Source organism: Jatropha curcas, chromosome 4, assembly GCF_041381405.1.
Source record: "Jatropha curcas cultivar XTBG-Jc1 chromosome 4, XTBG_Jcur_1.0, whole genome shotgun sequence".
Taxonomy (NCBI): domain Eukaryota; kingdom Viridiplantae; phylum Streptophyta; class Magnoliopsida; order Malpighiales; family Euphorbiaceae; genus Jatropha; species Jatropha curcas.
In genome coordinates this window covers 26302172-26323664 of record NC_143154.1, presented here as the reverse complement: position 1 = coordinate 26323664, position 21493 = coordinate 26302172, and the positions used below count along the sequence as shown (strand labels likewise).

General features: G+C 33.3%; 4 protein-coding genes across 4 annotated transcripts; 2 read left to right on the top strand and 2 right to left on the bottom strand.

Moving 5' to 3' along the window:
* Positions 1 to 118: 118 nt before the first annotated feature.
* Positions 119 to 4431, bottom strand: LOC105638709 (ultraviolet-B receptor UVR8). The gene is made up of 11 exons (XM_012222557.4): positions 4173 to 4431; positions 3941 to 4085; positions 3733 to 3843; positions 3541 to 3601; positions 3127 to 3245; positions 2561 to 2646; positions 2183 to 2384; positions 1956 to 2009; positions 1695 to 1808; positions 942 to 998; positions 119 to 456 (listed from the first exon to the last, which is right to left on the bottom strand). Exons 1-11 carry the CDS (start codon positions 4199 to 4201, stop codon positions 256 to 258), a joined length of 1179 nt encoding a protein of 392 aa, XP_012077947.1. The 5' UTR covers positions 4202 to 4431; the 3' UTR covers positions 119 to 255.
* Positions 4432 to 6030: 1599 nt separating this feature from the next.
* LOC105638710 (14-3-3-like protein A) lies at positions 6031 to 8902 on the top strand. Its single transcript, XM_012222558.3, has 5 exons — positions 6031 to 6172; positions 6754 to 7268; positions 7426 to 7548; positions 8021 to 8137; positions 8500 to 8902. The coding sequence occupies exons 2-5, from the start codon at positions 6783 to 6785 to the stop codon at positions 8566 to 8568; spliced, it is 795 nt and encodes a 264-aa protein (XP_012077948.1). The 5' UTR covers positions 6031 to 6172; positions 6754 to 6782; the 3' UTR covers positions 8569 to 8902.
* Positions 8903 to 10774: 1872 nt separating this feature from the next.
* LOC105638712 (Cytochrome c oxidase biogenesis protein Cmc1-like protein) lies at positions 10775 to 13962 on the top strand. The gene is made up of 3 exons (XM_012222560.4): positions 10775 to 10976; positions 11170 to 11317; positions 13673 to 13962. The coding sequence occupies exons 1-3, from the start codon at positions 10922 to 10924 to the stop codon at positions 13740 to 13742; spliced, it is 273 nt and encodes a 90-aa protein (XP_012077950.1). The 5' UTR covers positions 10775 to 10921; the 3' UTR covers positions 13743 to 13962.
* A 746-nt stretch (positions 13963 to 14708) lies between these two features.
* Positions 14709 to 20673, bottom strand: LOC105638713 (T-complex protein 1 subunit zeta 1). Its single transcript, XM_012222561.4, has 15 exons — positions 20352 to 20673; positions 20203 to 20266; positions 19700 to 19835; positions 19023 to 19174; positions 18880 to 18927; positions 18657 to 18749; positions 17581 to 17687; positions 17345 to 17459; positions 17147 to 17233; positions 16723 to 16927; positions 16468 to 16562; positions 15586 to 15654; positions 15387 to 15494; positions 15171 to 15289; positions 14709 to 14957 (listed from the first exon to the last, which is right to left on the bottom strand). The coding sequence occupies exons 1-15, from the start codon at positions 20483 to 20485 to the stop codon at positions 14882 to 14884; spliced, it is 1608 nt and encodes a 535-aa protein (XP_012077951.1). The 5' UTR covers positions 20486 to 20673; the 3' UTR covers positions 14709 to 14881.
* Positions 20674 to 21493: the final 820 nt, after the last annotated feature.

Here is a 21493-nt window from a genome sequence, read left to right as displayed (position 1 = left end):
CAAGGAAGCAAACCATGTGAAAAAAGTTGGTCAACTCTCCTACAGATTGAACACAAAATTTTTAATATTATCAAATTATAGTTTACCTGATAGACACAGTCTATCTAAAAATATAAAATTGAAGAACGATTGCGAACCTGAGCTGCCCATTCATAAATCTATCAAATTTGTTCATCATAATAAATGCTTTTCAAGCTTAACTTGTATCGCCTAATTATATATAATCACACATATTAGGATATCCTTATTTCTTAACTATTTTGATCCATCCGTCTGCCATTCTACTATTGCTAGAGTATGCCTTCCTCCACAAGCAACAAGTTTAGCAATCCAATGTCCCTCAGCTTCAGTACCACTAAGACTTCTAGGAGGGGAGATGTCAATTGGAACTTCCATTGGTTGACCTGTTGTCACCTTTCTCCCATATCCAAGTCTTCCATGGTCACCTCGACCAAACTGCCAGCAAGACCAGTCAGCATAAATTATGTTTAGCAACAAAAACACTCAGCTGATCAAAACGATTTCAAAAGCAAATATAAACTGCCCCAAAATAATTGAGAGAATTTAATCCGATTCTATTAAATTCAAGAGTTTCTGTACATTTTGACTCGTTCTATTTATAACTTGTAAAATTGTAAAATTGTAAGAATCAACTTGCATTTTTAACAATGACGGACTGAACCAATTTAAGTACACCCCTAATATTAGTATATGAGAGCAGTTCCATCAGCAAAAAGAAAGGGAAAAAAAATCCGCTTTTCGATAATGGATATGTAGATGACCCAGAGGAAAAAATAACCATATAAAATGCCTCAACATTAGGAAGCATACAAAATCAAGCTGTTTGCATTTGCAGTTATTTATAATATAATAGGCTCTTTAGTTGTGCTCTTCTTAATTATCATACCATTAGTAAAAAAAACAGAGTGAATTATACTTACTGAAAACATTCTGCCATCACGTGTCAATGCAACTGAATGAGTCCCACCACAAGATACCTAAATAATCAAAAAAATAGATTTAATCAGGTAATGTTCAAAGAAGTGGGGATATTTGAATGGTTGAGAATATCTCTGGAGCAAATAAATGTCATTCAATTTCACTTTTACGGGAATCATTCCATTCATTTTACTCTTTAACGAATACAAAAGACAGCTGCAGCCTGCAATCTATTGTGCATCACCAAAAATTATGAGAGCGAACAATAAAGACGTTACTTGGAGAGGCTAGTTGCATAGTGCAGCCCATAATTATGGGAACAGATACATGCATTTCACTGAAATGAATGTCTAGAGCATACATTTAGTGGAAATAGCTCCACCCTTTAAATGGAATGCCTAAAACGTTCATAATTGCAATACAAAAACAACTATTAAAATTTATTGTAAGACCTATAAGGTGACTATAATCCTCCAATAAATGCCAAGGGGCATCTGCCCATATGGAAAAACAACCTAAATCAAACATCTATGTTAAACTCTATAAGTCCCTTAATGCCCAAAACATATTATAAATATATCACATTTGGCTCTTATCCTTTAACCCTCTCAAGAAACATTAGTTGAACCAAAGGAAAAATGACAAGCTTAGGTTGAGGAAGCCTTACAATATGATACACACAAACACACATATGTATGACGAGTAAATAAGCAATTCAGGAGTCTCTCAAGTTTCAATGTTATCCATGACAGTACCTGAACAATGTCTTCTCCAGCTAAAAGTTGAACCCTTTGGGGCAACATTTTACTGCTCTTGTCATTATCTCCAAATCCAAGTCTCCCATGCTCCCCTCTACCCCACCCATACACCTGCAAAAAATTCATGGGTGTTGCATAGAATTCATTCTTTCTTACAGAGATTCACAACTCAAGGATCATCTTATGCACAAAGTCATAATAAAAACACATATAATCAACCTAAATGCAGATATTAGACATATTAAAAAATATCACTACCTCTCCATCATCTGTTAATGCAGTAGAATGCCATCCGCCAGCAGCAATATCAACCTAGACACGCACATAAATATAATCAGAAACATGAAAAAGCAAACAATCTCATATATGAAAAAACCTGCATTTCACCTGCCTCACAACATAATGATAAACAAAACCGGGGATTTCAAACTAGTAACAAAAGGTTCAAGCCATCAAACAAATGTATTTGACAATGTAATACAAACCAAATTGAGACCAGCAAGCCCTTGGACTGGAATAGGCTGCGATCTGGGTTGGGTATCCCCAGTTCCAAGCTGTCCATATTCATTATTCCCCCATGCCCACAGAGTTCCATCTTCTTGAAGAGCTAAATTATGAAATGCCCCTACTGCTATGAGCTTCACTCTTTCAAGGCCTTGTACCCGCACAGGGACAGATATCTGTTTTCTGTAAATAATGGTACAAATTGAAAAATAATTACGTATTCAAAAGATACCCATTACAAGCATACAGCAGATGCCAATATTGGCGAAGTACATTCCAAAAGGATGTTAAAAACGGATATAAATATAAGCAGTAGAAAAATCCAAAATATAGCTTCAGGATAAGTCAACGAACTGTACATGTCTCCTGGAGGCCATGGTTGACCCCATGTCCATACATGTCCTTCACACGTGAGAACCACAGAGTGAGTACCCCCAGCAGCTACCTAATATTTTTGAGCAATTATAACAGAGATAAAACAATTTAGAGCAACAACATTTCTTTTTGTATGCAAATGCAAGTGAGATAAGCGAGCAAGTCGTGCTTTCCTAAGAATACCCAGATCTGCATAGTATTATACCACTGAGATGTACCTGAAAGAAAAAAATTTCAAAAAAGACGTAGTAATTTTGCTTGAAGAGTCACGTACTGTCCGAGAGTAATTTGTTTCTTCTTATGGGCCAATGCTTATGAAGCACCAACCCCATGAAAGTACAAGAAAATAACATGTTTGATTCCAGTGGTTGAAGTGAAAATGGGAAGAAGAAGAGGAGTTTGCATTTGGCAAATACAGATTACCATTAAAAGACTATACAGTTTAAACTCACATCCATTTGGTCAGAGGACAACGGGAAACCAAAAGGAGTTCCTTCAACATAATCAAGCTCCTGTCAATTTTTAAACATTGGTAGAAAAGTAAAATCACCTGGCGAACAACCAACTTTGGTGCACACCGCTGAGGAATCACTATATCCCGTCTCAGTGGCTTCCCAGTGTCCTCCTTCCGTTCAGGTTCTTCACCGCACTGCCCATACTCATTCCCACCTACACCATATGATGCATCTCACTTCAATATTTATCAATTACCGCTATTTTTGACACAATAAGCAACCTCCAGCTATTGTGCTATGATTAGAAAAAGCAAAAAGAAAAGTACACAAACCTATAAAAACTGAAGTCCACATTTTTCAGCAATTTTGACCTTTCAATACCGAAAACAAGTAACTTCCTCAGACATTACCTCAGGATTTTTTTTTTTTTTTTGGCATACATTGTTCTAGACCAAGCGAAGAAATGACCAAATAAATGGAGGGGAAGGAAAACAGCTTTATATACATACCCCAAGCATAAGCACGGCCTTGATCATCAACAGCCAAGCAATGCCACCCACCAATAGCTGCCTAAAAAAACCAACAATCCACAAATTTAAAAGTTACAAAAGTCATTCTACGGGCAAAAAGCTCAATAGAGGTTTAGGGACTTAAAAACTTCAAGGGAAAAAAAAAAAAAAAAAAACAAAAAAACAAATTACCTGAACAATGCTAACACTGGCAAGAGCCTTAACCTGGCTAGGAACATTCTCAGTCTTCGTCCCAGATGGGTGCCCTAATGTCCCCCTCTGGTTCCACCCCCAAGTAAACAACTAACGACCCAATTCAAAACAATAAAAACCACTGTCAAATTTTCAATCATCTCGCACCAATATATTCCAAATAATAAGGAAAAGGGGAAGTTCTGACCTTGCCATCATCACAAATAGCAAGAGAGTTTCGACTACCGGCTACAACAGAACGAACTTTGTAGGGTTCAAGAGCTTCAACAACGCAAACCCATTCTTTCTCTTCATTGGTGCCTAGTCCCAGTTGCCCATCTTCACCTGAGCCCCTATTTTTCAATACAGAAAATAATCAAGTAGCGTACTTAAAATACAAAGAAGAAGACTTTCTAGATGGCAAGTGACTAGTGACTCACCAGGCGATGAGGGAAGTGTGAGTAGCCATGGAAGAGATGGGTGTCGAAGTAGAAAGCTTTTTAAATTGAATAAAGGCACTATAAATGGGATTATGGCGAGAGGATTTTGTCACTTTTGGTATTTATATATATATATATATATATATATGTAGGAAAGCCTTCTCTGTTGCAAGTGGAGAGGGTTTTTGGTAGTGGAGGATTTTTGGTAGAGAATTGGATTCCAGAATCCAACGGTGATCAAATATGAAATCAGAGAGAACAATGAAATGTTTGGAGACAACAATTGAGCTTTTTAGCTTTTGAAAAAAAAAAAAGAATATCATTGTGATTTATTAAAATTGAGGAATTGCTTTCATTTTTTTTTTTTTTGTGTTATTTAATTAAATTTAAATATTTAAGTTTAATTGATTTTAAATTAATTACATGTTTTTTTTTTTTTTTTTTACTACAAAACAATTTTAAAAAATTCTGTATCGGTAGAGAAACTATAATTTTATACCATTTGGCATTCTAACCTACTATAGCAGGTACATATAATAATTATATAAGTTTTTAGCAAGTACATATCACTGATTATATAAGTTTTTTTTTTATTCTTTGCAAAATTCATTTTTTCTTCTTTTAGTAGAAAAAATGTCTTTTTTAAATTACTATAAAAAAATACATATCATTTTTTTAATTATATATTTTTTTCAATTTCATTTAGATAAATATTTTAAACTGTTAGAAATATATTTTATAAATTAATTTTTATTTATTTTAATAAATTTACCACATTCTCGTAGCAAAAAAAAACAAAAATCACATCAGCTAGTTGTTAAATATAATTATAATATTATATACCAAGTAAATGAGAATTTATAAAAAATAATTAAAATGAGATAAAGTAAATGATGTGTAAATTAAAATATTAAAGTTAATAAAGAGACACAATTGCTTTTACAAAAGTTGATAGCTAACAATGAAGTATTAATATAAATATTCAAAATAACGAAAATTAACCAATTAATAATAATATATTCGTTTGAAGAATAAACAATAATGTTTAATGATATATATTTATAAAATTTATATAGCATAATATAAGTTTTTTGATTGTTTTTTTCTATACAAATAAAAGTAGGCTTTCAAAAAATAAACTTGATATTATTCATTTTAGGCACAACTTGTACGATTTTATTCCTGGACCATAACCTCACTTCTAAGTCCAAAAGACTTAATGTTAATGGATATAACTGTTTTGATTTATATATTAGATGTTAGAAATGGTATCTGAAGATTATATATTATGACTTAGAATGAATTTAAAACTTATTATTGATATATTTTTGGATAATAAAAATAACAATTTTTTTCACTTAAGTTTTAAGATGTAAAAAATAATAAAAAAAAATTAATTTTTTTTTTTTGAGCGCAGGGGCCCTTATGATTTATCATCCTTAAAAGACCTATTGTTAGTCTAAAGTTTATCTAATTTTATATACATTACTTTCACGTAATCTATCAATCTATCTATCCTAAGTAAGTTAACATCTAGATCAATCACCTCAATTGGTGCGGAGGTTAACCGTTAACAAATTAAAATTAAAAACTTTATCTATGAGAAATATTGATAGTCAATTCTCAAAGGCCAAAATTTCAAAGTCAAGAAGTTTGCAATTAATTGTCAACTAACCCAACCCAACTTAAAAGTACCGTAAAAAAACTAGGCCCGCTTTCCTTTAAGAATGATAACATGCTTCTCTTGTGTGAATATATGTCTATGTGGCTAGGGTGCGTTGACGGTCAAAAACACAGCGTGTCTTCCCAAAAACAACAAACCCTACGGAATCTCCGCCACCCACCACTTGTCGCCTTCCTATTCGACCTCTCTCTCCTCCTCGCCTTCTCCGTTTTTTAAACTCTATTTCCCTTCTCATTTTTTACATCGTCACTCACACCTGCAGCGACTCTTTCTCTTTTGTTCGTCCATCGATCCCTCTCAGCGAATCGTTGTAAAGGTATTTTGATCTGATTCGCTTCAATCGTCTTTGATTTTTTGGATCTATGGATTTTAGGTTTTTAGCTGCCTTTCTTGTTAATTTAACCAGAGGAATTGTGTTTTGTGTTTGTTTTGTTTTTTATTCGAGTGTGTAAATATTGCTGGGAATGAAAAGCAATTAGTATTTGGCGATAAAATTTTTCTCTGGATTCGCTAATTTGAGATCGGCTTTTCGGTTTTTTATTGAAAAAGATGCAGCAAGAGCAGTATATTGGATTTGATTTCTCGATCTATTTGATTTCTCAGAAATACAGGAATCAATAGTTGACTTAGATTTTTTTTTTTTTTAAATGTTTGAGATTTTTACTTCAGGTCCTGTAAAAGGAATTCTTTGTTTATAATCTGTTTGGCTGTTGAGAAAATCTTGGAGAAAGAAAAGAATTAGGTCTTTTATTTATAATTTTTGTATTATTATTAAAATGATCTCTTTTATTTCAGGCTTTAAATTTGCTCAAATAATTTTTTTTTTTAGAAGTTAATGGCTAATTTTTGGGCCATGCTAATTATGCTTGATTTCTTGTTTTGTGAATAATTCTTCAGAGTTAATATTTAGATTGATATAGAAAAAAATGTCGCCTACTGAAACATCCCGTGAGGAAAATGTCTACATGGCCAAATTGGCTGAACAGGCTGAACGCTATGAGGAAATGGTGGAGTTTATGGAAAAGGTAGCAAAGACCGTGGATGTTGAGGAGCTAACCGTGGAGGAAAGGAATCTTCTATCCGTAGCTTACAAGAATGTAATAGGGGCTAGGAGGGCTTCATGGAGGATAATCTCTTCAATTGAGCAGAAGGAAGAGAGCAGGGGAAATGAGGATCATGTCACCATCATTAAGGAATATAGGGGTAAGATCGAATCAGAGCTGAGCAAGATTTGTGATGGGATATTGAGCCTCCTTGAGTCACATCTCATTCCCTCTGCCTCATCTGCCGAGTCTAAGGTGTTTTATCTTAAGATGAAGGGAGATTACCACAGGTATCTTGCTGAGTTTAAGACTGGGGCAGAGAGGAAGGAAGCTGCCGAGAGCACTTTGTTGGCTTATAAGTCTGCTCAGGTGGGTATCAATGTGATGACGTGTCACTTCTTCGAACAAGCTGTTGTCGTCCACCTTAGTATTCAAATTGCTTGTTGTTGTTCTTTGTGCTGTTCACCTGTATGATTGTAAACTTGCAATGTATTTTCTTATTTTATCTATTTATTTTTTTATCCAGGATATTGCTCTTGCTGAACTGGCTCCTACTCACCCAATAAGGCTTGGGCTTGCCCTTAACTTCTCCGTATTCTACTATGAGATCCTTAACTCACCTGACCGTGCTTGCAATCTTGCAAAGCAGGTATTATTGCTTAACCTTTATCAGCCACTAGCCTGTATATCTGAATAACTGTTAATATAGCATATTCTCCTACTCTGTTTACATCATTTCAAAGTTAATTTTCAGTTTACTGCTAGTGGAGTTATTTAGTTGGGTCTCCTCTTCCTTCAATTGATATTGTTCAGTAGTTTTGAAGGGCATATAGTATCAAGCATTGTGAATTTTGAATTTTAAGGGAACATATAATCAAGCCAGCTCTGATTACTTTTAGGCTGAGCAGCCTGTCATTGCCTGATCTCAGTTTATTTTACATTTAAGATGCATATTCCCCATAAATTAAAACTGTATCTGCTCATAAACTAGAGGATTAAGTGCAAGGTTTTCCTATATAGTTTTGACAATCTGGATTGAATTCCAATCTCCTTTATTTATTTATTTATTTATTATTTTGGTTCCCCTTTTTCATCACTACTAAAATACATTTCCTGCACAGGCTTTTGATGAGGCTATTTCTGAGCTTGACACATTGGGTGAGGAATCTTACAAGGACAGTACATTGATCATGCAACTTCTCCGGGACAATCTGACACTATGGACTTCTGATATCACGGTATGTGAACATGGTGACCTTAAAAGTACAACTTACAGTGTATTTTGTTAAATTATGGTTAGATAAATAGATTTTTGATGCAGTGAGTAGTTGGTCACTTGTTCTGCGTGCTCTTCTTAGTGCAAATGACTGTATTTAATGTTGATTCATTGTTTCATCATAAATTCTTTTTGGATAATTATTGAAAATTGGGGTGATGGACCAAGATCTAAAACTAAAATCCAACTGGAACAATGTCTAGTCGATTTCAAACTGGTGTAGCATAGTTAGGCCAGTTGCTGTTATGTACACGACTTTTAACAACGTTCTAGTGGTTGTATTATGCCGGGTAAGCTTAATATTTTCATTTGCTTTGATTTTAGGATGAGGCTGGGGATGAGATCAAGGAGGCATCAAAACGTGAATCAGGCGAAGGACAACCACAGCAGTAATGAATTAAAATTTGTAGGATATGTTTACTCTGTACTTCTTTCTTGTGACCTCCGCATAGATGCGATGCTGGTTGTTGTAGCTGGATTTGCATAATGAAATTGGTAAATCCTGAGTGCTGATCTGATGCTACTTGGGATTGAGGTAATTCCATAGATTATCAAGCTTCTGCTGTTGATGTTAAGAATTCATGTCTGTATTCTTATTGCTTGACCATGTAATAGTGTTGGAACTAGGGGTTCGAACCTTCCAACTTACATATAACATCAAGTGCAAGAAAATTGTTGGGTGTTATTGTTCTTTGTATGATGAAATATTGGGTGGACCCTTTCTCCATCTTTTGTTTTTATCGCTTACTCGAAATATTGAATTGATTTAGTGGTTCTTGAAGAAGATGGTTTGATCTAAGAAAGTGATGATATGGATGTAGCTGACATCCCAGCTAAGCCTGATAGGCTAATTTTGGCTGCTTATGCAACTGGGTGCGTTAGCTGTATGATTTCTATTTTTCATTTTCAGTGGCTTGCCGACTTCTGTGACTATCTTTATCAATACTTTCTGAAACTTTTTTTCCCAAACTTTCAGATAATGTGATATACCTAAATTAAAAGTACAAGTTTCGTTAAAAAAAAAAAAAAAAAAAACGGATGCTCATGAGATGGATCCTTTTAGATTCTTGACTTAAATATTTTTGCAGTAGCCATGATGTGTTTTTAGCTCATCAATTGTTTCAATTGTTTTACTGATTTGCATTAGGGAAAACGCTTATTCAAGCTATTTGATGATTTAAGTCCCTGAATTTTTAATTTTTGACATTAAGTCCTTAAAATAATGTTCTTGTTAAAATTGAACTTTTATCTAATAGAGGGTTAGAAAGTAATTAACTGCGCACATTAAGCTTGTACTGGTGGGAATGGTAACTTCTATTTTTTTTATTATTATTAAAATTAAGTTCTTATTTTATCTTTTCTATTAGTAACTTGAATTTGTCACTTGTGAATTTATGATTTAATTTTTTTACCTAAATAAAAATTGAAATGTTCAATGCGGCCGAATAAAACTTTAAGGGTTAATAGCTCAATGCTTACTTGAAGCAAAATTCAATAAATTTAGAGCTTAAATATGCATTTATCATTCCATTACTCGATGGTATAAAATTATCAAAATCTTATTTTTATTAAAAATAAATTTAAATTCCTTGGATGCTCTCTCATTTCCATCTTAATAATCAATAAATAAAAATGATATTGTCTATGAGGATCAAATTATTATATAAATATATTACAAATATTATTCTCTTTATTTATACACAGACACGTGCAACACATATACACACATTGTTATAGCGTAAATTATTATTTACACTTCGATTATTCACTAGTTGTGCTGAATATGATTATTAGATTATTCACTGTTATTTACACATATACACACATTGATAGTTGATAAACTTTGATTAGAGCGATTTCTGTTGAAATGATTATTAGAATATTTTATAAATAATATATATAATTATTCTCATTTTTTTAAGGTAAACACATTATTTTCTATTTTAATGTGTTATATTAATAAAACAAATTACATTAATATTTAACAGTTATTTTTTAATTTCAAATACTTATAAAGAAAATGGTGATATAAATATATTAATTTGAAAAAGAAAATTTTAAAGAACAAAGCCCAGTAAGTTTGCTTTCTGAATTTAAAATCGATCTTTTAATTTAATTTATCTATTAAACAGATCACTAGGTAACATCATTTTTAGGCAAATTGTTTGTGAATTATGACAAAATGAGCCTGCATGTTGATTTTTATTCCTGAATTACAAGTTGAGGAACAACTTAAATTTAATTTTATAAGGTTAAAAGAGTTCAAATAAAATATGAATATGTATTTACATAGGAAAAAAATATCGAAATATAATTAATGAGATTGAAAATTTTATTAGCTCTTAGCTGCTAATTAAAATTATTATTAAATATTTATAATTTAATTATTGGATGAAAATTAATTAGCAGTTGCACGAATCAAACCCTGTTTTAGTACCACGAGTCATGCAATTAACTGGCATTTGGCAAAGAAAAAAGCAGATTGTTGACTTCTATCCTTAAACAAATGAAGAACAACAAAAATATGAATATGAGGAGATTTTTGTAATTTTCCACTTTTATTTCACACCCTCTTTCTTTATGGATCTTAAGCCCGGATCCAAATTTCATACTTGCACTGGCCCGATATCCGACTGACTCTCCATGGAGCGAGTTGATCATCCTTTCTCTGCTGCTGGACATTGAAAGTATTTGGTAATCGAATAGCTTCTTGAGCTTGCCACGAAAAGGGGAGAGGCTTTTGCAAATGGGATACATACAGGAGGCGCGTGAAAATCACGTGAAGAAGAAAGTCGAAGAAGGTAGTATCACTACCCATCACCATCTCACAATTTCATGACTGATTAAACCCTAGTAAAACCCAGTTTCAATTCTTCAATTTTTTTTTTTTTTTTTTTTTTTGGCGTTTGATGTAAACGAAACAAATAGTAATTTCCATTTTTTTTTTTTTTAAATATTTGGATTTGTGAGCTTGAATGGATAGAAGTTTTGCAGCTTTAAGAAGCAAAATGAAGCAGAAGGCACTTAAAGAATGTGATCAATTGACTTCCAAATACGCACAATGTGCCTCTGGAAGAACCCTTTCTGTTGTTTGGCAGTGTCGCGAACAGGCTAAAGAACTCAACGATTGCCTACATCAGTTGTAAGTTTCATTTCTTCTTCTTATTTTTTTAATTTTCCTCTAATCATATGCATACCCTTTAGTCCATTTTTGAGGTTCTTTGATTGCATGTGCAAAACATTAGATAGAACAGGGGAAAAAAATCTGCTCAGTTTCATTTCTATGTACAAGTATCTAAACTTGAGAGAGAGAATTCTTTTTTAAGGAAAAGAATTGATGATAATCCTTGGGTGAGTTAGCCAAAGACCATCATTTCCTAGTCAAACATTTTTAATTATTCTCCCATCATCCCGGCTGAAAAACATCCTCAGTGTGAGGTCCAATTTAGCTGAAAATGTTGTCATATTTTGTACATCATGTAGATGACTTGCTGGGTTGCATGTTGTATTGACTCGTGTTTTTAGCATGTAACTTTAGTATTGTCTAGGAGCTTAATTAGCACACAATGAGGATGTTGTCCGAGGAAACTAATTCACATGCTGAAACGTTATTGGATATGGGGTGTTGGTTTGGATAAAGTTCAAATTATGGTTTTCTGTTAGTGCTTCACTTGAACCCATGAGATAATATCTTTATCATGGGAATTTTATTTTGATTTGAGTTACATCGACTCCAACTCCAAGAACATTTCTAAACTACTGAAAACAGTATTTTGCTGCTTTTTTAATGATTTCAAAATTTATCAAGAAATAAAATTTATATTGAAAAATTTATAAGCAAATATGAAAATTTTTATGTTTATGTCTTGTAACTGCTTTGTTTTATTGCAACATGACTTGTGAGGGTGTCAGAGGGTCCTACAGTGCTGGAGATCTATGGAAGATCCAACTGTAATTAACCATTTAGTCAAAATTTAAATGTATCCAGTGATTGTATAGTTTATATCCCCGTGGGCCCAGTTTCGGTACCATAGGGATCTCAGAATTAAGTTGTTGGTTCATGGCAGTCGATGTGCATGGAGATTATTAATACAAGTACGTCGTTGTTAGCGTGTAGAGAGGTGCAATTGTAGTTCATTAGCTGTCTATAGTTTTTGCAACTTCATACTCGTTTGCACTATGTTTTGTAATTGCAATTGTGTTTGAGAAAGCTGAAATTAAGTTGTTTGAGCAGAAAAAGTTAGTCACGGTGTAAAAGCATGAATTGCTTGAGTGTATACCTTGGTGATAGCCCCGGGTTCTTTTTTTTTTTTTTTTTTGGGCTGGCCATCTGATGCCTTAGTTGATTTGGCATTCCAGTAATATTATACAATTGGCATTCCAGTAATATTATGCTGCTAATTATCACAAATACTGCATATAAATTGTGAACTATTATTTGAAGTTGATAGATTATGTCCAGCTAGTACATATTGTATCCTAGAATTGCTGGAAATACCATAAGGCAGAGTAGAAATCAATTTTTAGAAGTATTGAATTTATTGTGATGGTTTACTGTCGTGGAAGAACGTTTGAATTTATTGTCATTCAAGTGTTCTAGCAGCTGAAATTTGGAAAATATAAGATTGGGTTTGGATGCCTTTTTACTGACAATAAAGGTAAAGTATTTGATCAGTTTAGCTCCAGAAATTCTAAAACCTGATTAACTTCCATAGCTGATTAGCTGAATTAAGCAGATAAAAGTTATTCAGTTTTGTTTAATTGTTTTGTTAGATTTCAGATTTAATTGGACTTCTTATTGTTGACCAAAACAGAAAGATCCAAATAATGAATCTATCTAATTTTAGTTACCAAATTAAACAAAATTGAATTATCTGAGACATACTCCTTTGGTTCGGAAATTCATATTAAATAATGGTTTAAATATTACTATATTTATGTCTTGTACAGTGAATTAAATAATATATTTGTTAGAATTGCATGCCGGCACGATGCAAGAAATTTTCAATTTAATAACTTAGTTTCTCAGATATGAAATCAAGATAATTGAAGGATTTTGTCGTCCTGTTTCCAAACCATAGTCAGCGATAAACATAGATTTTTTATTAAGAAATTTTGGTATTACACCCCATTTTCTATGAATTCTTTTTTCTCTTATCCCCTTAAATATTAAATCAGGCTGCTAGCAATGTTGATTAGTATTTAGAAATGAGAGGCATTTATGCATCTTTGAAGATGAAAGCACTAGGATAAATTATTCCACTGTATTGCTTGGCTAAGTACTTCCATATGCATTTGGAAGTCCATTCCTACTTGTTTTTCCTGGTTGGTAAAATGTCACTCCTACTTGTTAACCTGGACAAGTACTGTTGAAATTTCATTATCAAGTACTGTTGGAAATACAAATCGTAAAAGAAAACACAATGATTTGACACAAAGTTGCCACTATGTGATTAGATCTTGTCTAAATCAATACCTTGCCTTTTTTCTTTTGCAGCACAAATGATGCTGTCTTGGAAGAGATGAAGAAAGAATACATGCTTCAACAAGGTGGTAAGGGTCAGTAAAAACGTAAAGGGTTTACCAAGAAAGAATTTGAAGCAAAATTGGGTCGATGATTTGAAAGTTTTAGATGATTCATTTGTATTCGAGTTATGTAAGAGCCCTGCCTTTTTTCTATTTTACTATTATAGACAACCATGTTTATGGATTACGGATTAAAATTAGATGTATCTTTGAACAGTGATCTCAAATTAGTAAAATTGGAGCATTTATTGAGTTATTTAATGAGATTGTAGTAGTTGAGAATTTCAGTATATTTATTTGTAGTTTGTTGCTGGAAGGGAACGGAGACTTATGACTTACATGAACATAGTATAGATGATATTAAAAACAATACTAAAACGGATACAAGGTCCATGGTAATATCACCTAGGGATTTCCTTGATTAACATTGCTAAATTGCATATATTAAACACTTCAAGTGCTAACATTGTTTTATTGAATAGTTGGAAAATTGCACTAATTGATATCTCGTCCAGTAGTTGAAAAATGTAAAAATCATTTTTCAATTGCACTCCTTGTGCTAATCATTATTGAAGTAATTGTATTCAATACACAATCTTATAAGTTAAATATATTCAGTTATATGATGTAAAATGCAATATAAAGTCATGAGTAGCTTTTTCTGCGTTTATTGCGAACAAAAAAAAAAATTATGAACATAAAACACCCATTAAAATATTTAATTTCATATCAAAACTCAAACAGGTTCTCAACCACATTTACGAATCTAAATTTTTTTCATTAAAGGATACATTAGATTGAAGAACGAACAAAAAACTCATTCAAACCCGTTTGAACTATAAATCATTTCCAAATCCCTCATCCAAGATCTGTCCAGTAAAAATAAAAGTGAGTTATGATCTCTTCCCTCTAAATGCAAATTCAGTCAAGGGATATTTCAAAATGGCCCTAACCATAAAGATGGTAGAACTTCACGAGATCGGTCATCAATATGTGGGATGAGAATATAACACAATAAGAGTTTATTAGTAATCAAAATTCCACGAGCTAAAACAAATGGAGATTCCTCCCAACACAATCCCCAAAACAAAACCATCCACCATCGCACTCACACTTCATTACATACCGAGAGAAGGAATCTCCGCACAGCAAAAAATACATGCTACACCATACTAAAAGATTAATTTGGTTTCCTCATGTTTCGCCCAGCCCGAATCACTTCATCTACCAATAGCAACTGGGATGCAATTACAGGCCTGCAAAAACATAGAGACTTCAGGGACTTTGTTCCATTTGGGAAGAAAGTATAGCCAAGCTAGCTAACACTCCAAATAAAGTTGCATAAAACAGAGAGTCCAAGCAGGCAGATATTATTCGGTAACATAATCTGGACTACTGGGGAGGAGTGGGATTGGGAGTGGTCGCAAACAATAATATCAAATTAAGTAGTAGTAACGAGTTTCATATACCCAGAGTTTATGATTTGGCGCTTGACAGAGTAGTTGTCAAAGATGCCCTCCATTTGGGGGTCAAGAGCTCCCCCTGTTTGCAGGTTTATTCCAACAATATTATCCCTGTCATGCTCTCCCTAATAAAAAAGAAAATAAACTCTAGTTAGTTTTATTTCCTTTTGTATATTTAAATAAAAAAGAATAAGGAATAGTCGTGTTCCAAGGATAATTTACTGTAAGAGCAACAATCTCATCTTGAGTATCAAGCCCAGAATTCTCAGCCAGTGTTTTGGGCACCACAAGAAGGGCATCAGCAAAAGCTTCAACACCAAGCTGAGCACGCTGCTCCAAGTTTGCAACCAATGTAAATGTTTAAAATTAGCCAGACATAAAAATAATCATTCGAATGATGAAAATGTTTAGAGATTTATACCCCTTTCACTGTTTTCTTTACTTCATTGATGAGGTATTTCCTGGCAGCAAATTCAAATGCTCCTGCTCCCTGAACCACAAGACAATGTATCAAAATCTCAAGCAAGAACATAACCACATTTAGTTATATAACAGAAACATGAAAATTGAATCTCAATTTCTAATAGAATCAAAAACATTAAAATTTTATAAAAACAAATGAATTGCTGTTAAAATTTTAGCGCATTTAGTGCATGCAATGGAGTATTGTGTATATGGATTTTCTTCAACTTCCTTCCATGCATAAAACATTCTACTCAAGATGAACTAAAATCAGTATCAGCATTTGACGCAAACGATAACTCCAGCTGCCAACTGAATCTCAGACCACGAGTAGTAGCACCCTATTTCAATTCCTCCTGTCCCTCGAAATAGTTTGCAGTTCCAGTAACGTAAATCCGGATTAATACTTCTCCTGTTTTTGTTCATTAAATAATATTTAAGTACTTGAAAGTTTGTTTTAAATTGTCCAGTTTCAGAAAGGAAATATCTAGTATTAGAGACAAATGATCATCACTTGCTCAAATGTGAAACCAAATATTAGAAGCAGCAAGCACCAGATTCCATCATTCCACTCTACCTCGCTGAACCAAGACAAAGGCGTGATCGTCAAAATATCATTGCAGAGCTTTTAGTGAAGATGTCACATTTATATCTCAAAGTCATGGATGCATGTACATTTACGAATTAAATGCACAACAATATTCATCCAACTACATAATTGTTAAGTATTAAGTATTAAATTTATGGGACTCCACAAGTACGGCTGTATAGAAGAGTCTGTTGCAGAAAAATATTTTATCCAATTACCAACCCTAAGATTTCTATGAGGAAAAAAACTTACAAGTACAACAGCTTGATCTTCGATGGTATTTTTGACAGCTCTTAGGCCATCACGCAGAGCATCCTTTATTTGGGCAATTGTGTGGTCATTAGGGCCTGCAATATTAAAGAACTAAATAAGTGACCCACTAAGTAAGTAAATAGCTTGTGCTAAAAACAAATTTCCTGTGTCATGATTGACAAAAGAGCCCAATAACAGTGATTCAAGGAAAAGAATATATAGAACCTTGTATAATTATTTATTAAGTTTCAATACCTTTTATTAAGATTGTACAGGAGTGAGGATTTTTTACATTTTCAACAAATGTATATTTCTCTTCACCAAGAATGTGCTCATAAACCAATCCAGCCCAACCAAGGCAATCAGGGGTTAAATCATCCACAGAATTCACAGCTTCGCCTCCACAAGCCAAAACCAGGCGTTCCATATTTCTTCTCTTGGCTCTTCGAAGGGCAATTATCTACAAAATGTCAATGTTAATATCACTGCAATTCCAGGCAAGCAAACTGATAATAATAATAATGCAATAATCACATGACAATGTAGCAACAATAGCTTAACACGTATTGTAAAGATATTAATTAACTAAATTAAAATATAGCTAATGAGGATCAATGTCATATGCATTTACCCAAGCACTAGATCATTAGGAAATAATATTAGATGCTACATGACTTACCCCTGCACGAGCAAGGAGATCCAATGAAGGGGGATCAATACCCTTCTGATTAATGACAACAAAATTGTTGTCATTACCGGAACAAACCTGCATATGATCACAAGTATGAGCATTATTTCCCAAAACCACAATATTTTAGATACACTAAAAGCATACATATCATGCTATAAACATTAAGTGTGTGATTCATTGCTCAACCTTGTTTTTAAGTTCAATGATTCTTTTCACTCTCTCATCCACCTGGCGCCTTTCAGCAGCAACCATTGCCTCCCTTTGCTCTGCGTTTGAATAGAAAAATCCTGCATTTATTTCACTAAAGGGAGAAAGGGTGCATGCATTAGTTTCATGGCATCAAGGAACTATATCCAATTAACTGAAGGTAAGGCACTGCTGAATGCAAGTCAAATTTTACATTCAGAACACACTAATAATACCTTTTCTCATACTCCAGAGACACATTGCAAGTCAAGATGTAACAGTTCTCTGCTCGTCGCTTCATGTCAGGATGTCTAGAACCATGATCAAGGACTAGACCTTCAACCTGCAAAAGAACCAACGACGAAAAATAACCAAAGGTCAACCAAAGTATTTAACAGCAGATATTAGCATTTCAGGAAGTACAAAGTAGAAAGAATTTCAGGTTCAACAATTATGAAAACCATTTATACATTCGTCATTCATCAACCAACCAATTATATCATTTCAAGGATGATGATTCTGGTTCAGACAAAAGAAAGGCCTCAACTTGTACGTAAAATGAGAGTTTATGAGATTTACATTTAAAACACACAGTCATACTTAAAAGTAATTTTTCCTATGTGCTTTGAATGGTAATATCCATGTGGTAATTTTAATATCTTGCACTACTGCTGAACCAGCAAACATGCTAGACACTACCTTTGAGGCAATTTTGGAAATTAGTGAACACTCAGGTGGACATTGCCTGGATCATGCTAGGTTGTGGTGAGGATTAAATTTGGGCTTGGAGAGGCATTTGCTTCAATACACATGGAAAAAAAAATGAAAAAAAAAAGGAAAGATGGGGTTGGAAGCTAAGCGGGGGTCATAGAGAAACAGAAGAGTCTAAGAAAGAGAGAGGTAACATTTCCATCATTGGAGAAAGGTAGTTCAATGAGTTGTGGCATTGACAAGACTACTTCACCATGCATCAAATGATGTCTAAAAATAGGGATACAAAAGACAAACAGACAGTCGAAGGTCTGACATATCCTAACTTACAACAAATAGTCAAATACATTTGCCCTAGACTTATACTTTCATATGAAGTATATTTTAAAGACCTGACATCCCTGCCTCAAGTCTAAGCATGAGGCTGGACATCAAAAAAGGTTGCCCTTATAATTCAGTTTAAGCTTGATGAGATTAAAAAAAAATTCAAAAAATGATTGTAAAGGAAAATAATACATAAATATGTTCAATGTTATACTCATCATGTGTAAAGGGAGATCAAAGTGTCATATCCAGATCAACTCTTGAAAGATAAACCTACCAGCCTTGTGTCAACATCAAATTTATGACGCATGTGCATAATCTCCACCATGAATAGATCTATTTCTTCCTCCGGTTTTCTGATGCAGAGAACCTGTTATAGTTTCAAAACAAATTAAAATAAACAATATTTATCCAGAAGAATGAATGCTTTTAAAACAGATTTTAGATTTGCCCTTAAATACTTGGAAAAAAAAAAAATCAACACTAGTCCGCAAACTCACCGCATTAACAACTATATCAGTTAATTGATCTGCCAATGCTTCATATAGCTGTATCAGGGAGGGAGATGTAAATTTCAGACAAAAATTAATGATAAGCAATTAAGTCTGCAAGATCTACGGTAACAACAAACCATGAATTTTACCTTTGTTCTCAATGTTGTTCTTGCTACCATTTTTAGAATCTCTTTGTCAGGTTCATCACCCATAATCACGGGAGTCTTGAATTTTTCAAGAAACTGGAGTGTAGCTCTTTTGGCAACCTCAAAACCATCAACCAAAACACGAGGATGCATACCTGAAACAGCAAATATCTCAAGTATAAAGGCAACCACTGCCATGAATAAAACAGTTAAAACACTCGAAAATTTTCTCTCGTGGAATCTCATGACTGCTTGTTATGTTTTCCAATTTCAAAAAAAAAAAAAAAAAAAAATGTCATAATAACTTCTCTATAAGGTAAAAAGGGGTAACAGAATGAAAAGGCACACTTGTCAATAGATTCTAGTTGGATTAATTATATTCAACACGAAGTATACATGAGGTCGAGCACACAATGAATATAAATCATCAGTCCATTTACCATCATATGGTTCATCTTTCAAAATACCAACTTTTTGACTTTGATGTTAGAATTTAACACTTCAATTATTATATTTGCGATACTTAAAGAAAAATGCGAGGAACAGTTCTCAGGGAAAGGCAAATAATTGCAAAGACAAAAACGAACAAATGATAAAAGGAACTTGAGGGGGAGAAGGAGAGAACACACAATGCAGCAACCCAATTATCAGATTGAGAGCCACAAAGAATTTAAAACAACCTTCATCGATGTACCGTTCCGACTGTTTCATAAGCTCTCCAATGAAAATCACAGTAGATGTAGTACCATCTCCACTTATATCATCTTGGGCAACAGCTGTCCTTGCAATCATAATTGCAGTAGGGTTTTGAATTTGCTGCAACCATTAAGCAAAGACATTAATTATGCAGTAAATATATAAATTCTAATGCGGATGAAACAGATTGCAGCAAGCATAAGCAAAACATAAGCTCTTCCAATACTTAAACCCTTTTTTTACACTTTCCCATTATTTAATTCACATAACAGCATCTGAAAAGGGAATGCTTTAAATTGGTGACTAACATTTTTTGGATAGACAAACATACACACACATCAAACGTGTAAATCTGCCAATAGACGCAAGATGAGAGACTAAAGCCCTAGCTAGGCAACTAACATATGGTTGTGCTACATGCCACCGAACTTGGATTTTACTAAAGAAAATCCAATGCAGATCGAAAGATCAAGAGAATAAAACTAACCATTTCTTTCAAGAGAGTGTTGCCGTCCTTAGTAAGCTTGATATCTCCGGCTCCACCAACAAGCCTGAATTAAAATTTGAAAACTATTTCACATATATCGAAACCAGAGATACTGATAAAAAATATACAGAGAGAGAGAGAAAGAATACATCTTGATGGTGCCTTTAGGGCCGAGATTGGTCTTGAGGACGTCCTGTAAGCCCTTCGCGGCATTGATATTCATATGAAGCGCCGCCGATTTGTTAAGAACCTCCGCATTAGGGTTCAAAACTCGTAGAGACATCTTCTTCTTACTCTTCTGCTTCTCCTCTTTGCTTTGCTTGTAAGCAGAGAGAGAGTTCTGTGCTTCTTAGGTAAGTGAGGAAGGAAATATGTACTTAAGTTTCTGAACTGCGAGAAAGTAGAAGAAGAAGAAGAAGAAGAAGAAGAAAGAGTGGGTTTTTAGGGCTCTCTGGAACTTCTGTCTCTGATTTTATTGTTGTACACGTAAAATCCCTCCAGATTATGACTTAATACGCACCGTTTCAAGGATATTCATTTCAAAGAAGGAGCATTCGATCAACCGAAACTGAACCGAACCGACCCTATTTTGGATCGTTAGACTATCCACCAAAATCAATTCACTTTTTTTTTCTTTTTTTTTTAAATTTAGTTCTTCGGTTTCGTTTGGTTTTTTAGACTGAAATTACTGATTTTAATTGAAAGTAAGCAAATTTCGATTTAAAATGGAAAATTGAATCAAATCGATACTATTTTTATCGATTCAATTCAATTTTCCAACTAGAAAGGTTACTTCAAGTAGTTAAAAGTTATGATTTAGATATTTTAACTTGATCCAATTTAATTTATCCTTATTAATTTGGGTTCGATTTATTTGCTAAATTATTAAGTTTATTATTTGGAGGTAATTCAGTTTAGTTCGATCAAACCGATTACTCACTTATACAAAATAATACTACTAAAAATTTTGTTATTTTGTGCAATAAACTTTAAAATAATTTAAAAATTTTAAAACTTTAAAACATTGTCAATCAACATCTAATTTTTAACGTTTAATTTGACTTGTTTGATTACGAGCGGCTTTTGAATCTCCATATTATATTTCTCTTCTTTTTTCTTTTTTCTTTTCATTATTTTTCACTTTTTATGAAATAAAATATAAGTATATAAGTATATTTTATTTTGATATTTTACTAAGGTGAAACGGTTGATAAAACTAAAGGAAAAAAAATTAGATGCTTATATATTATTCCATAATTCAACTATGAAATTATGAAATAATATATAACCA